Genomic DNA, 15756 nt, shown 5'->3' on the forward strand with positions numbered 1-15756 from the left:
CTCTCTTTTCTGTCATTAACTGTAACCAAATATCTGTATGAAGCATTTTCCAGTTCCTCTTAGGACTATATATGTCAAATGTAGCAATCAGCAACTGTATACGTAATGTGGAGTATAAAACCCTGTTTATGATAATCATTCGGGGTCCGGACAAGCTGTTTTTTTTTTGTTCGGTCCTTATGCATAATAAACTGTTTCCTACACTGGAGTGTTTGGCCTGTGTCCTTCCCTCTTCCTACATCAAATCCATCCCCAAAAGTGAAGCCAACGGTGGGGACACAACAATCAAGGGCAATTAACCCTTGAAGGTTCCATATTGAACAGTAAATTGTCCACAGCCTAGGATGGGGATAGCGTCGTCCTGGTAGTCACGCAGGCGGCAAGGACAAGAAGCGAGCTGGTCCCGATGAACAGAGGATAGAATCTTCTGTAGGGTCTGCCATGACACAATAGTCTTCGCAGAGCCCGTATCCACTTCCATCTCACATTCACATCCCTCAATCCGAACCACAAGGTAGATCTTTGAACGGGCCCACCGCACAACAGACACGGAGCTCACAGACCACTCACCAAAACCGCTCGTGTTGTCAGAAAGACAGTCACTATCTTCGCGGGCCGAGCAAATGCTGTCGCCCCGGCAGTCCACGGGCTGGTTGATGGGCAGAGTGGAGCAGGGCAAAGGAGCTCTACATACAGTGGCCGAGTACCCCTTCTTGCCACAACGGCGGTGTTAGCGTTCTAAATACTATGCAGAATTAAATCATTGTCCAAGGCAAAGTTATCCTTAAAGGTCCAATTTATTCGTACAGGCAAGTTAGCACGTCTATGAAAAATTCCAACACTGATTTTCTTCTTGGAATTCCACTCAGTTGAAAGTTCATGATCTATCCCCACACCCCATAATCCATCACATGTTCCAATCATCATCTTCCACGCTGGCATCTACACCCCTCTGCTTCCGGTCAGGTGTCAAGGTGCGGAGACAAAAGATGACCTTGGCTTCTATAAAAGAATGTCAACAATACATTCCACAATCCTACTCCTTTCTATTCCCCCCTCCCAACTACTACACTAATGAACAGCATAGAAAATTATAAGAAAGTGTGGCAGGCCAAAGATCCTAAAAAGAACATAACTACAGGCCTGACAGGTGGCAAGTGGCAGCCTTAAACTTACATTGTGAGCGGAGATGTTTGCTGTCACAGCTGAGGCAATTTCTCCCCCCCCCCTGGCTTGAGGTTGAGGAGGTCGGGCCACTGCCTTGAGGCGGCTGACCTCAGAGGTAGTCTCAGAGCCAAGATCATTCCTCCCCCCTGGTCTGGTGGTGAACCGTGGCTGGACAGACGGCACACAACCCTGCTGAAACTTCTGCAGGACAGAAGTCGTGTATTCAACCATCTCAGAGGCCTGCACTTCATCCACAGCTAGGGAAAGAGTCAGTTCCGATTGGGAAAGCAAACACCTCTGTAATCGCACATCCTTAACGCTGTAAATACATTGCTCCAATAGGGCCTCCTCCAAGTTTGTGAACTCACAATTCACCGCCAAAGCCTGGAGGAAAACAACATAATGGTTTATGGATTGGTTCTCCCGCTGCAGGCAATGTCGGAAAGCATGACGTCGGGCATAATGGGAGGGAGCGGGGGCATAATGCCCTTTCAACTTGTCCAATACAACATCCCAGGCAACAGTATGGACTGGGGTTGGCGCGACCAATGTGCGGGTGGTTGCAAACATTTCAGGCCCACAAGAATTCAAAAAAAAATTCAGGGGAGAGTTCGGTCAAATCTTGCGCCTGCAGGAAACATTCAAAACGCTCCAAAAAGACGTCCCATGACTCATGGTCGGGGCTATACTCAGCGAACAAACGTGTGGTTGAAATTCCTGCCATCCTCGTTGCCAATGCTTGGACCACAGGCCAAGATAACACCAGACGCCAAGTTGCAGTCAAACCTTTATTAACAAGCTATGTAAAACTACGAACAAGCAACGGGGCTGTCTGACAGCCATTTGTAGAACCGCCGCCAGGAGGTCAGCCAATCCAAGGGCTACGCTCAACGCGCCTGTCTCCAGGCGTGCTGGAACCAATCAGTGCAGCCCGAGCGAGTTCTACTCGGCCCAGGTCGTAAGCCCGAGAACTTAACAGTTTTCATTTGTTTCTTGTCCTGCCCTCTGGTGCTTTGGAAAATAAATTGACCCCCTCCTCTTTGTGGCAGCCTCTCAAACACTGGAATACTGCTATCCTGTAATTCAATAGAAATTAAATAGTAATTATAGTAATAGAAATTCAGTTGTAATTTGCAGAAGAAAGTTGTAATTTTCCATGTTTAATTTGTATTATAAGGCCACATCAAGTTTTGTTTATACACTAAATTGGATACTTAAAGAGTATTAGGAGTCATGGAATAAGAACTTGGAATAGCCAGTACATGATAATCAGTGGAAAACTATGTGTGCATTTATGTCATATTTCTAGTTTAAAGTTAGAATTAATTCTAACATTATTATTTTGCATGTATTGGACACCCATGAAATTTGTTAGAAATGAAGAGATTCCTTATCTGATGCTCAACGTATTACATTGGTTTATATAATGTGGTCCTATGCTGCAATGGCTCCCTTTAAAATGAGTCATATAACCTAGAAGATTCTTTTTTGGTAGGTGATATGTTATTTAAAAAAGAAAACTAAATTCAGAAAATAACAGAAAAATAAAAAGAGGTTATTACATTTTTATGGTTCCAAAAATATTAATTTTGTAAGTGGGAGAACATCCATTGTGTTTCAGTTACAGTAATGGCAGTATTTGAGACTTATTTCAATGAACTGAACAAGCTATAATTTCCTACACTATTGTGGTCAGACTTTCTCATTTAGGGCTGTTAGGGGTTATATGACAGACTGTGATTGAAAAATAAATAATAAGCATTTTTTTTCTAATTTGCACACTATGCAGTGCTAATATTGATAATGGTAGGAATTTTACGTGCCATGAGATAGCTGCTGGTTTGGCACTTTTCTGTTGCAAACTTTGTAAAACATGGATTAGAAAGGTTAGAAGTGAATTGTACTGTTAAGTTTTTGTATTTTTAAAAATTATTTTTAAGCATAGGATCCTTGAGAGCTGAAAATAATTTGAAAGGTTATTCCAGGATAAAGTTTGAGAAAGGCTGATTGTACTAAATTAATAAATTTTGATATATTTTATTCATGATTATTACTAAAATATTATATATCATATATAATTTCATTTTTCTTTTTTCTCTTTCTTACTTTGCACTTTTTCACTTTTCACTTTCGTTTTTCAAAATTCATAGTTTTTATTTTAAAAGAATATTGAATAAAATCATGTATGGAAAAAACATATTTTCAGCATATAATAGTTTGATTCCATCTGCTGTTATGCCACAAATACCCTTCAACTGGATTATGAAGCTGGCCAGTGATTTCAATATCAAACTAAAAATAAGGAGGGTAAAAGTCATCTTGGAAATAATCCATATCTATTTTGATAGATGAGATATAATTTTATTTTTAATTACCATGAAAGAGGACATGAGTGCCTCATTTCAATCCAATTAATGCAAAAAGAAGAAAATCTAGATTTGGCCACCACTTGCTCCCAAAATTTCCATTCCACTATATCAAAAGCCTCTCTCCCAGCGAACAAAACCAACATTGCTGATTTCATCTTTTTTGCAGAATATAAATTAGCAATCCAATTTTATCACAGGGTTGTTAACCTTTTATAAAATCGAATTTACATGGCTCATCAAAGATAGTGTATGTGTCGCTGTTACGCTTTTTTCATCCATGTTTATCAAGTAGCCAGTATTATAATTTGCACCTTTACAGTCATCCAAGCCTCATTAAAGAAAATGAGAAAAAAATATTCAAAAGCTTCATTATAAACCTCAAATAATAATATATCCCAAAACAATATATGCCTTATTTTACTCAATAGGAAAGCAAAATGATCAGGAACCTTTATGGTATTACAAGGTGGATAAAAATTGATGATTTTTAAAATATTTTTTTAATTGGATTTTTTAAAAAAAATAAATCAGATTTTTTAAAAACAAATTTATTTTAATAAAATGCTTTTGGAGTAAAAAATCTATTTAAAGATAAATTTCTATTTGAGATACATTAATAATTTAGTTTATTCAGCAAGAAATGGAGCTTAATTATATAGCATGAGATATACTGCAATATTTACATTTTTGGTAAACTCATTCAATGAATCCAAAGTCTGAAAGCTAAATAGGAAACCTTCATTTTGTTTGCAAATAATAGTATTAAAGATTCTAACTACTGTATTTTTTGGAGTATAAGATGCACTTTTTTCCTCAAAAAAGAGGCTGAAAAGAGGCGGTAGCGTTAGAGAGGCCCAGCAGGTGACCCTTCTTGTTGCACCTGCGGCACACGGAAGCCTTGAAGGGGCAGTTGGGGTGGGCATGGTTGCCACCACAACCAAGGCAAACAACCGACGCTGGCGGGCTGGCTGCTGCGCCTGGCACCTGGGCACTGCCCGTAAGCGAGCCACCTGGTCGACATCTTCGGGCTCATCCAAGGGCACGAGCTCTTCAATTAAATTGGCGCGGTTGGGCAGAGGAGGCGGCTGGTATCTGAACATTTCTGCCACGGACTGTTCCAATAGTTCGGCGGCTCTGGCCTCTTCCACCACTTGCTGGAGAGTGATCTCCGCCCGGGCTAGAAGTCGTCGCTTCAGGCAGGGGTCCCTGACGCCAAACACGAACTGCTCCACTAACGAGTCATCGAGATCGAAGAACTCGCATTGGATCGCAGCGGTTCTCAGAGACTGGAGGAACTGGCTGACCGATTCCGCCTCCTTCCATTGTTGGAATGCGTAGCGTCGGATGATCTGTCAGGGTGTTGGTGCATAGTGATTTTTAAGTTTGGCTATCAGGGTGTCCCAGTCTAAGGCGTGGACCGGCAAGGGTGCAGCAAGAGCCCTGGCGGAATTGAACATGGGCAGACCATAGCAGCTCAGGAAGAAACTGCACTTTTGGTCAGCAGGCGGGCTGCGGTTCCCGTTTTCAATCAAAAAGCACTCGAACCACTCCAGGAACCTGGTCCACGATTCACCGGCAGTTCCAAAGGGAGCAAAGGGAGGCATGGATGCCATGGCAGCGTTGCGTGAGGGAAAGAAGAATTTTTTTTTCCAAAAAATTTTATTGGTTTTTTAAAACATTTATAAGGAAAAGGGTAGGTGGAATGGTTACAAATTTTGGCAGTTGCAAGTATGGCAGACGCCCCCTCCCTCCAAACTCATAAGATACATCTAAGTATAAAACATTAATACATAATCATAAAAAATCAGCATATTAATTCTAAAAAAAGTTTTCAATCAATTTATATAGTTATGATATATAGTCTAGATATAATTTCATTATTACTTTCGGTCTGTTTATAACAGTGTGGTTTTCTTATTCATTTTTGTGATCTGAGCTTTCTTGGTGTTGCCCCATCACCCCCCGCTGGCAGAGCTCCGGCCCCTCCTGTGTCCTGTATGACCGTTGTAGAGTCTTCTGTTTTTTCTAGGTTCGCTTTATTTTTTTCCATAAAGGCCTGTGCCTCTATGGGTGTATTGATTCTGATTCTTGTCTCCTCCCAGAATATCAGCATCCCTTCAGGCATCAACCATCTAAACCACACCCCCTTCTGGTATAATTTATTCGCCAATTGCGAATAGTTTTTCCTTTTCTCCCTAATTTTTTGGGGGATCTGCTTCAAGATGGTTATCTCCCTGTCATGGTATGTCAATGCTTGCCCCCTTTGTACACCCAGAATTTCATCTCTTGTGCTTTTCCTAAGGAATTTAATATGAACCTCCCTGGGTACATTGTGTGTTCTGGCATATGTTGAATTCACTCTATAGACCAGATCTATCTCCCATTCCATCTGCTGCTTATCTTTGTGTATGTATTCAGCTAAAATATTAGTCATAATGTCCCTTATATTTTCCCCATCTGCTTCTATAACATTTTGAAATCTAAGATAAAAGGACATTCTCTCAAACTCTGTTTTCATTTGTTGGGTATCAAGTTCTTTGTTTCCCTTCTGTAAAGCCTCTACCCCCCCCTCGCCTCCGCCACCCCACCCTCCACAAGGTCCAGTCTCTGTGAGTTCTTATAAATTTGGACTTGATTCTCTTTAATTTCTTCCTTCATTTCTTTTAATTGTTTCTTAATTTCTTCCTGGCCCTGTATGAGTTGCTGAAGCATTTGTTGCAAATCCATCTCTGTACTCTTGGGTTGCATCAGTTCTGTAATCTTTGACTGTGTAGCAGGACTGGATGTTGCAGATGTCGGTGCAGAAGTAGCAAAGCCAGGTTTTCCAGGGGGTGGTCTTTTTGGAGACATGGTTTATAAAACAAAGAGATCAGTCAGTGTAGAGACTGGACAGCTGGAGAAGTAGAGCAGACAGATGAGACCAGGAGGCAGAAGATCCAAACAGGTGGGAGCTTCTTTAGTCAGTCTAGCAATAGAGAAAGGTTTTCTCTCCAAAGAGTTCAAAAAATAACAATCCACAAGAGATTCCTCTGGGTGACACGGAGACAAAGACCGGAAGCCTGAATTTTGAAGGTGGAGTCAGGTTTCAAAGTCCATGAAGACAACGGAAGTGTGCCATCTTGCCCTGCCAGCTTTGGGCTCAGAGGCATAGGAAAGTTTTAAAAGTTCACAAAGTTCTCAGATCATCAATAAGTTCTGGAACTAAGTCCAATGAAAAACACTTTTACTGGGGTGAGGCATCATTAGTTGGCTCTCCCCCCTCCTCCTTCCCCTGGGGGCGAGAGCAAAAAATTTTCAAGCCGCTTGTCCAAGGGGGGGGGGAAATCCCCCTCCCTCCAGCCACTCCTCCAAGAAAAATCCGAAAGTTTAGCTTTTAAAGTTACTGAAAAAAGTCCATCAACTCAAGAGAAAGGGAATGGAGAGAGGAAGCACCTCATCATACCGCCGCTGCTTCCTTCAGTTTTGTGTTGTCCGATCGGCATGGAGCGAGACGCAGGCGCGCCCTCCGATACTGCTCCCCGGTGCCTGGAGCAAAGCGGAGAAGCCCCCACCAGCCGCCGCCGATGCCAGGGCCCTCCGTGAGCCGCTCCCTCAGCAGGACGCCTCTCCGGGGCATCCTGTGCCCCCCCCAGAAGCGGGGGAAGCCCACTGGGAGAGCGGGAGCGGGCAAAGGACTTGCCCGTCGCCGTAGCCGCCGGAATCGGAAGTCAGAAGAATTTTTTTTTTGTTTGTGAGGAAATTGTCCTCGTTCGTTGTCTCGCTCCTAGGTGGTTTTCCACGGCCTCAGGATCCCACCTTCGTCGCCAGTTTAGTATATTGGTTGAAGGAATGAGGCGCGGCACCACTGAGGTGATTCAAACGAGGTTTATTAACAACAGACAGCACTCAGAACTATTTACAGCAACTTCAGCAACTTCCCTGCTTGACAGCTATTTATACAGAGCTGTCAAGCAGGGCAGCCAATAAGAATGGCCCAAACAGCCTGCGCTCAGCCAAGCCGTGTCTTAGCCAATCAGGCGCGGCTTGGCTGTTGCCAGCTGTCAGGTTGTATGTCGAGGACATAACACTACCTACCAAACTATTCTCTCTCTCCCAACCTATCTACTGTATTTCTTTCTCTCCCTGTCTTTCCCTCTATCTACCTACCTACTTGGTGCGTCTTATACTCCGGTGCGTCTACTCCGAAAAATACAGTATCTGCAAGAATGAGTCTTACATTTAAAGAGCACCTGTCATTTCAGATCCATCATGGCAGTGCCTGATAGTGGACATTCACTCACTTGCTGCCCAGCACATCCCTCACCTTGTGTCACTGCCGTCCCATCAAAGTGAATGGAATTGTTGGTGAGTTGACAGTAGGTCAGAGGACGAGCTGCTGTGGGACCAAGATGACAGTTGCTCTTTAAAAATTATGATTTAAATCAAGTTGATTTAAATCACACCTTTTTACTAATGATTTAAATCATTAATTAAATCAAATCCACCTTATGTTATTATATTTTTAACATCAACTATTATTTCCAGGAGAAATAATTATTTTCCCAAGGAGACCTTCTTGAGGTCTGCCACCATTAGTGAAGCCCTGACCAGTTGCAATTGAACTTTGTAACTCTTTACTATATAAGTCATCACTACTCCTTTATAGATGATTTTGATGTATATTACATCATTATACTATATCTTTAGGCACAATATTAATTTTAAACATATCTACTTACAGACATATTAAAGATAAAATTATTTTATATTTCATGTTAGCTATTTTTGTTATTTTGTTATAAAATTTATAATTTTTCTTAAACTACAAAAATGTTCATTATATTCATTCTTGAGTTTAAAATTTTGAATGTTTAATTGCCTTGATATTATAATTTGTATTATGTAATTTTAGTCAATTTTTATAGTGCATATGTTATGTTATTATTTCAATGGGAAATATTTTTTTTAAATATTTTTAAATCTTTGTTTTGCTGCTTGATGACAGAAATAAGGATGCTTGACTATAAACAGTCAAGAATTTAGCATAGAATCAGATTGTACAAAAGGCTTTGGGCACACAAAAGAAAATGCATATAACTTGTCAAATTTTTATATTTTACTGACAAAGAAAAATGCAAAACAAAAATAGTTTGTTGTGAAAGTGACTGCCTGTCTCTCGGATTGAGGCTGAAAGGCGAAAGTGAAAGCAATATGCTCCATCCCATGTTTGGGTAGACCAGGTTGCCCTGATAGACCGGTCCCATTGGAAAACGCATAAATTGTCAAACTTAGTTTTTACAAAAATTCACGTAATATCTAAAACTATTTATGTTTCTTTCCATAATAAGGTCCAAATGAAGTCCTTTTTAGTACTGTGCTATGATGCTATGTGAAAATGATTTTATTTTAATTGCTTTATTATTAGTTCTTGTGAATGTTTTTGCTAGTTACAGCATCACAAGGCTGCAGGCCAGCCAGGTACACAAGGTGCACACCAACCAGGCCTGGTCTGCAACAAGGGACAATTGCATGTACTAGTCATGTACCCAGGGAGCTTGCCTCATCCTCTCTATCTGTTGGAGACTGACCATATTAAAACTTCTTCCTTAAATGTGTAGGATTATCAAAATGCCTTACAGATATAACCCAGCACAAAATGTTCTGGACAGACTGTAGTGATGTTTATGATATTTAGGAGGAGCATTGCATTGGTGATGTAGAGTAAATAAGTCCACAGTCATGTTACAGTAATTCCTGAAAAGAGTGCAGTTGTGATTGTTATATTTTTAGTTTCTATTATTATTGTTGTTATTGCCTTGTTAGGGTACTTTAATAAATGAATATAGTGGGAATGTTGCTGAGTTTGATATCATGATGTGACTGCACCACAGATGTTGAGCGTTTACTCTGACCACAGGTTGGCTATTCTTTGGTGGCATGTAATGGATTAAATTCCTCTGGGTACTAAACCATCCAATTGAGGTCAGAGATGGAGTAGCTGTGGAGCATCTGATGGCTGGGATTGCTTGGTTAGTGGCCCAGATTCTTATCTCTCTCTGTCCTGTGGAGACTTTTCTTTTAAGTCTTTTGCTATTACTGTTTGGCAGAGTAGACTGTCATTCTGAAAGACTGAATGACCTCCTTATTCCCCATTTTTTTCTCTGTGGAGATATGTTGTTTTGTATTCCCATTTGGTCGCAGAGAAGCCAGTGTACAGTACATTCCCAGAATGAACAGGCAGGCACATGAACAGTAAAAAAAAAATCTGTAGTGACTGTGGCTGAACTGAAAGGAAAAAAGTCCTCTCCTCTTCCCTTCTTATAGCCAAATGCTACCATTCAGATCAGCACAGGCTGTCGAATCAACAGCATGGCTGCCAACAGCAGCAGAGGTAAGAGAGGAATGTAGCGGATGAGTTAGTAAAAGCAGCATCAGAGCAAGAACTGAAGCATCTACCAAACTTGCGAGCGTTTGTATAGTCTTTTGCATCTCATGTAGATGCACATTTGTTTCTCTTATGCAAAGGGACAAGTGGGGAGATGGGGGAAGGAAAATGGAAGGATCTGCTACTGAAAGGAAAACCAAAGCTGCTTTTGATGCCAAAGAAAAAATGCTCAATATGCAAAAGCATCTGTTCTTCTTTCTTTTTTGACAATAATAGGTAGATATGGGGAACAGTGGATAAGCAAGGAATCAGTTCTTCATCACTGGCTTCACGTAAACACAATTGAAATTGGAAAATTCGGGAAAACCTAGCTACCAGGACTTCGGCTGTGATTTCCTAAGAGGATGCAGAACTAAAGAGGGGTGGTGGCTTGATTAAACTGACTTTATCTTTCTGTTTCTATTCACAGCTGTCGCTCCAAAACTCAAGAAACTGAAGAGCCTAAATGTAGAAGTTGGAGCAAAGGTTTCTTTGAAATGTGAGGCAAGCGCTGGAAATCCTCAGCCATCCTACAAATGGTTCAAAGATGGTAAAGAAATTAAAAAGAGCAAAGATATCAGAATAAAATATGGGAATGGAAAGTAAGTAAAAACAGGTGCTTTTTAATCTTAAAATTGTAAGTAAATGTATTATCATAGATAAATATTCTTAATTATTATTGGTATAGTTGTCATAAAAATAACTGATTGGTCAGTTTCTAAGTAAAGTGATATTTATAATCCTAATCCAAAATAGTTATGATTCTTGTTTCTGAGCAAGATGTGTTCATAATATTCTCAGAAGATTTATTAATTTCATTACTCTCGAAGGAAACATTTATCTAAGCCAGATTTTAACTGGAGAGCACTAGGTGGGAGAAGGCTGTTCTAAGGTAAAACTTGTGTTACAAAATGGAAATCCAACAATTTCATTTTGTCAAACTGTCTAGATCAGAATTCTAGAGAATTCTGGGAGTTGACTTCCACACAGCTTTAAGTTGCTGAGGTTGGGAAGCACTGTTAGAAAGCAAGAAAGCTCAACTATTTTTGCTTTAATATTTTGTTTAATCATACATGGGTAAAAGAGACAGACAGACTGCAAATTATTTATTAGCAGTAGGAGTGATGGCATGCTCCTCCTCAGTTTGTCCTCTGGATAGGCCAAGTGTTCTATCTTAAATTTTGGTGTGATGAAGGCAGAGCCAGATAGCCTACACTGGTTTTGCACAGGCCTAGAAATCACTTAGATCATGGGTCCTCAAACTATGACCCCGGGGCCACATGGGGCTCACCAAAGCCATTAATCCAGCCTGCGCAGGATCATGAGGCTGCCTCGCCCACATCCCATCCACCCTTCGGCTGAGCGCAGTTCTTACCTTCACAAGCCCCATGGGCTGGAACTGAAAAGTAAGGCCAACAATTTTGGCCTGCAGAGATGTTTTGGAGGTGGGGGAGGTGAAAAACAAGCATTTCAGGAGGCCAAAAACCAGGCAAAACCAGCCCATTTTTTGCCAAAAAACTGGCCCATTTTGTCTGTTTTTGGCCTGCAAGAATACTTCTGGAGATGGGGAGAAGTAAAATGTGGGGCACAAATGTCGCAGCGAGCCTGCAACACACTCGTTGTCCGAGGTTCTTCGGACTTTCCTTGTTGATAGCTCCCGCAGGAGTGAATTTAGAGGGACCCTCGCAAGGGTGAGTTAGCCAATAAAGACACCACACAAGAAGTTTCTCGGAGTGAGAGAGCACGAAGTGCCCGGGGTGATGTTGTGTCCCCCGAACAGATCGCAGCAGACTCTTTTATTTAGCAGTTTCATTAGGGCGGGGGAAGGTACACGCATAAGAAAATAGCATATAGAAATCACAGAAAAGCATGACTCATCGCATACGTAACAGAAACTTAAAACTTAAAATACAAGAAAAGGAAACTTATCATAGAAACAAAACTTAACATTAGCAGAGAAACAAAACCTAAATAAAGCTGATAGATAGCTCTGCTACACACCAAATATTGAAACTAAACAGCATATACTTTTGTGGTTAAACAATTGTAACAAAATTTTCCTTATATATACATGGATAGGCAATACGTGGCAGTTCTAAGGAAACCTTGAAAGGTTATGTTCTCTTGGCCTATTGTATTAATAACAAATGCTGAAGCCTGAACCAAACTTGTATCCATATGTACCAAACTTGTATCCGTATGTACCAAACTTGTATCCATATGTCCTCTGTTTTTATTTTTTAAAATGGTCAAAATTCCTCTAAAGCTATGACATCCCCAGTGGATCCCCCCTCCGGGAGAGCCCGTAGGGAGCCAGTACACCTTTCCAAAGGAATGCTTTCTGATTCGGAGTCCTCATCAGCCTCAGAGGCAAATTCTAAAAGAGGTTTTTTACAGTCGTTTTCAACAGTGTGCTTCAGCAAGAGGACATCATCTCCAATACTGTTTAGTCGCTGTTTCAAAAATGCCAAAAATCTCCCCATGACGCATGGGCCAATTATACATGCAAGGAGCAACAAAATCAAAGGACCGGCTAGGGCCGAGAGGAGAGTAGTCAACCAGGGGGAGAGATTGAACATTCCCTTATACCATGTGTGGGATTGGGAGCGTTCTCTCTCTCTGTCTTTCAATCGGGTATTTAATTCTGCCATAGAGTCAAGCATGATACCCGAACTGTCGGTATAAAAACAACATTCCTCTTTCAAAGCTACACACAGACCGCCCTGTTTTAAGAGTAGCACATCCAAGCCCCTTCTATTCTGTAAAACAACTTCAGATAGAGAAGTGAGAGAATTCTGGAGAGCAACCATAGATTGTTCGATGCGTTCGAGATCGGCATCAATTTCAACACTGAGCCTGCGGATGTTTTGGTCAGCCACAACCATTCCTGCAATACCTGTTGCCGCACCAGTGGCTCCTAGGCCCAGGAGAAGGGTCAGAGTCATAGTAGTAACCATTTCACGTTTTGTTCGTGGAAGATATTGGGGTGTTTCCATACGAGAAAGGAACTCATTATTAGAAAAAACAGACATTTTAGGGAGAAGATAAATCTGAATACAAAAAGCTTTTTGTGTATATAAAATGTCTCCACTGACACATGCAGTAGCGCCGGTGGAGCAGGCCCAAATAGAGCCATTGGAGGGGACAAAAAATTGACCTTTGTACCGTCGGGAGAGATCGGCTGTGGGCAAGAGGGTGTGCATAGTAGTCCATCCACCTGTGGAAAGCCCTAGTCTTGCACCAGGCAACCACAATTGGCAAAGGTGATAAGCATCAGAAGAAGCATTAACACAAAAGTGAGAAAAGTTAGAGGGTACATACCCAAGGCAACAACCTTGACCTTCAACTGAGGACACTGTTATAGAAGAATTAGACCACCGGCAAGTGGTATCTGAGGTACTATTGGCAAAAGGTAAGGCAGAACCTATGGCTTCATAAAAAGGGGGTTGGGAAGACATACACAACCAACACCTAGTATCATTGTGAGGGAACGTACGGGCTGCCGCGAGGGCATCACGCGCAGAGGAAACCAAAGTCACCAATGGATTACTGTTTTTAGTCAAGGGCTGTAAAAAGGGCGAACAAAGTTGCATGTTTGGGCCTACAGGTGGAGATGTTTCTAAAGACATGGTAAGACGAATTGTGAAGATATTACCTGGGTGACTGTTTTTGGAGTTATCATTTGACCTTCCCCCCCATTTTTTCCCTGCAAACCATTCAGTAATCGGAAGATTCCTGCCGTATGATGTAAAGGTAACAGTCATTGGGTTGAGGCGAACACCGCAGCAGGCCCAATTGGTGCAGGAATTCCAAGGCAAATTGTTATCAGGGCCTAGTACAGCTTTGATATAGTCCGAGGTATAGGGAGCCGTCCACCAAATCTTTCCGGTTGACACACATTGCCAGGACTTGCAATACCAATCAGGGGTGGTTCCACATTTATCCAGGTGGGAGAGGTCTGTAAGATGTCCCGGGCAAATATACAGGCCTGGGCCAGTGTTCCAGACCTCTCGAGGGGAAGGGTCACATTTAGTCTTATGTTTAAATCCATGAGCGCCGACCAGCATTTCAGCAAAGTCAAAGGAAAGCACAGGAAACCAAGGCCACAGAGTTCGATTAGAGATGGAATGAAGGATGTTTCCTTGAAAGTCCAAAATAGTCCAGGTATAGTTTACGGGACGATGCTGGTTCTGTTGTGCGTCGGACAAGGAACGCCGCAAACGGGGAGCTGCAGGGGCAAAAACATGGGAAGAGGACAAGGAGCGAAATACGCCAGGGGAAAAATAGGTAGCAGAAAGAAGGGAAACTTTCATGACAAAAGATCTTTCTTGCTTTAGGAAAAATAGGGAACACACATAAGTGCCATAGTCCTCAGAGGAAACATTGAAAATTAACAAAGAAGTAGAACAAGGAGAGGATATTATATAAGTGTTGTTAGAGGGATGGATCGGATATCCATCCTTCAGCCATGTCCACTGAGCTGGATGCAGCAAGGGATGGCGTTGTCTGCAAATAAGTTCAAACCCCGGAAGGGGTTTGTACTCGACAATGTGGAACTCTGATGTAAGCACTCAAACGTTCAAAAAGTATACATTTAGGGAGTGGGACACGTGGATCAGGAAGAATAGGAGATGCAGAGGGAAAAAAATTAGAGACGGAAGAAACAAGAGAGATCAAAGACAGAATCAACAAAAGGATCATGTTGCTTTTTTAATTGGTCGAGATGATAAGGGCGAACGCAGCGAGCTGGAACCCACAGAACTCGATCTTGTAATTGTACTGCTGCGTAGCCTTTCCCCCAAGTGATCAATTGAACAGGACCTCTCCAAGCTGGATCAGGAAGGTGCCTATAATAAACAAGAGGACGAGAAGAGGGGAGGGGAGGAGTGGAAAAATGTCTAGAGGCGGCAGTAGAGGCTGGGGATCCGGTTAAATTAAGAAAATTCAAAGAATACAAACAAACATTTAATACATTTTGTAACGCCGGGAGTGACGGGGGGCTTACGCCTTTGGACCCCAAATGTCTGTCCAGGGCTTGTTTGAGGGTCAAATTTGCCCTCTCCACAATAGCCTGTCCCTGGCTATTGAATGGAATGCCAAATTTATGAACAATGGACCAGCGATGGCAAAATTGTGCAAAGGCAGAGCTTGTATATGCTGGACCATTGTCAGTTTTGAGAGTTATAGGACATCCCAACGTTACGAAAGTCCGAATGCAATGATTTATAACTTGCTTTGCGGCTTCCCCCCTTTGCAAGGTAGCCATAATAAAACCAGAATAAGTATCCACGGATACGTGAATGTACTTCCAAGGGGCAAAGGATGGATATTGAGTCACATCCATTTGCCATGTCTCACAGGCACTAGTGCCCCTAGGGTTGACCCCTTGTGGGATAGCCGATGCCTGCAGACTACATGTTGGGCATTGTTGGATTATAGCAGCGGCTTCTTGATATGTAATACCAAACTGCTTGACAAGTGCCTTTTTGTTTTGATGGAAATAATCATGGCTTTCTCCTGCTGTTAAGGCATACAAGCAGGAAGACGGGTTGGTTTTACATGCCTCATCTGCCATGCGATTTCCTTCAGATAAGCATCCAGGGAGATGTTGATGACTTCTTATGTGTGCTACAAATAATGGATGAGCACGGAGATGTAACAATTCCTGAAGCTGTAAAAATAACTTCATTAAAGGGGCAGGGGTAGAGGGAGAAATATATGCATCATAAATACAAGACACCAAATGTGAAACATATAAACTATCTGTGATAATGTTGAGGGGCTGGTTAGGAAACAATGCAAGAGCAAGATTAAAAG

The 15756-nt window shown here is 41.8% G+C and overlaps 1 protein-coding gene across 2 annotated transcripts in view; it reads left to right on the plus strand.

Annotated features, from left to right (window-relative positions):
* Nucleotides 1–15756, plus strand: part of NRG2 (neuregulin 2) — a 221745-nt gene that overhangs the window by 123230 nt on the left and 82759 nt on the right. For both annotated transcript variants that reach the window (XM_081951371.1, XM_081951372.1), the window contains one exon: nucleotides 10370–10541. In XM_081951371.1, coding sequence (XP_081807497.1) covers nucleotides 10370–10541 — 172 coding nt within the window. The remainder of the gene's footprint in view (nucleotides 1–10369; nucleotides 10542–15756) is intronic.

This window comes from Natrix helvetica (genome assembly GCF_964273705.1).
Source record: "Natrix helvetica genome assembly, chromosome: 4".
Classification (NCBI taxonomy): Eukaryota; Metazoa; Chordata; class Lepidosauria; order Squamata; family Natricidae; genus Natrix; species Natrix helvetica.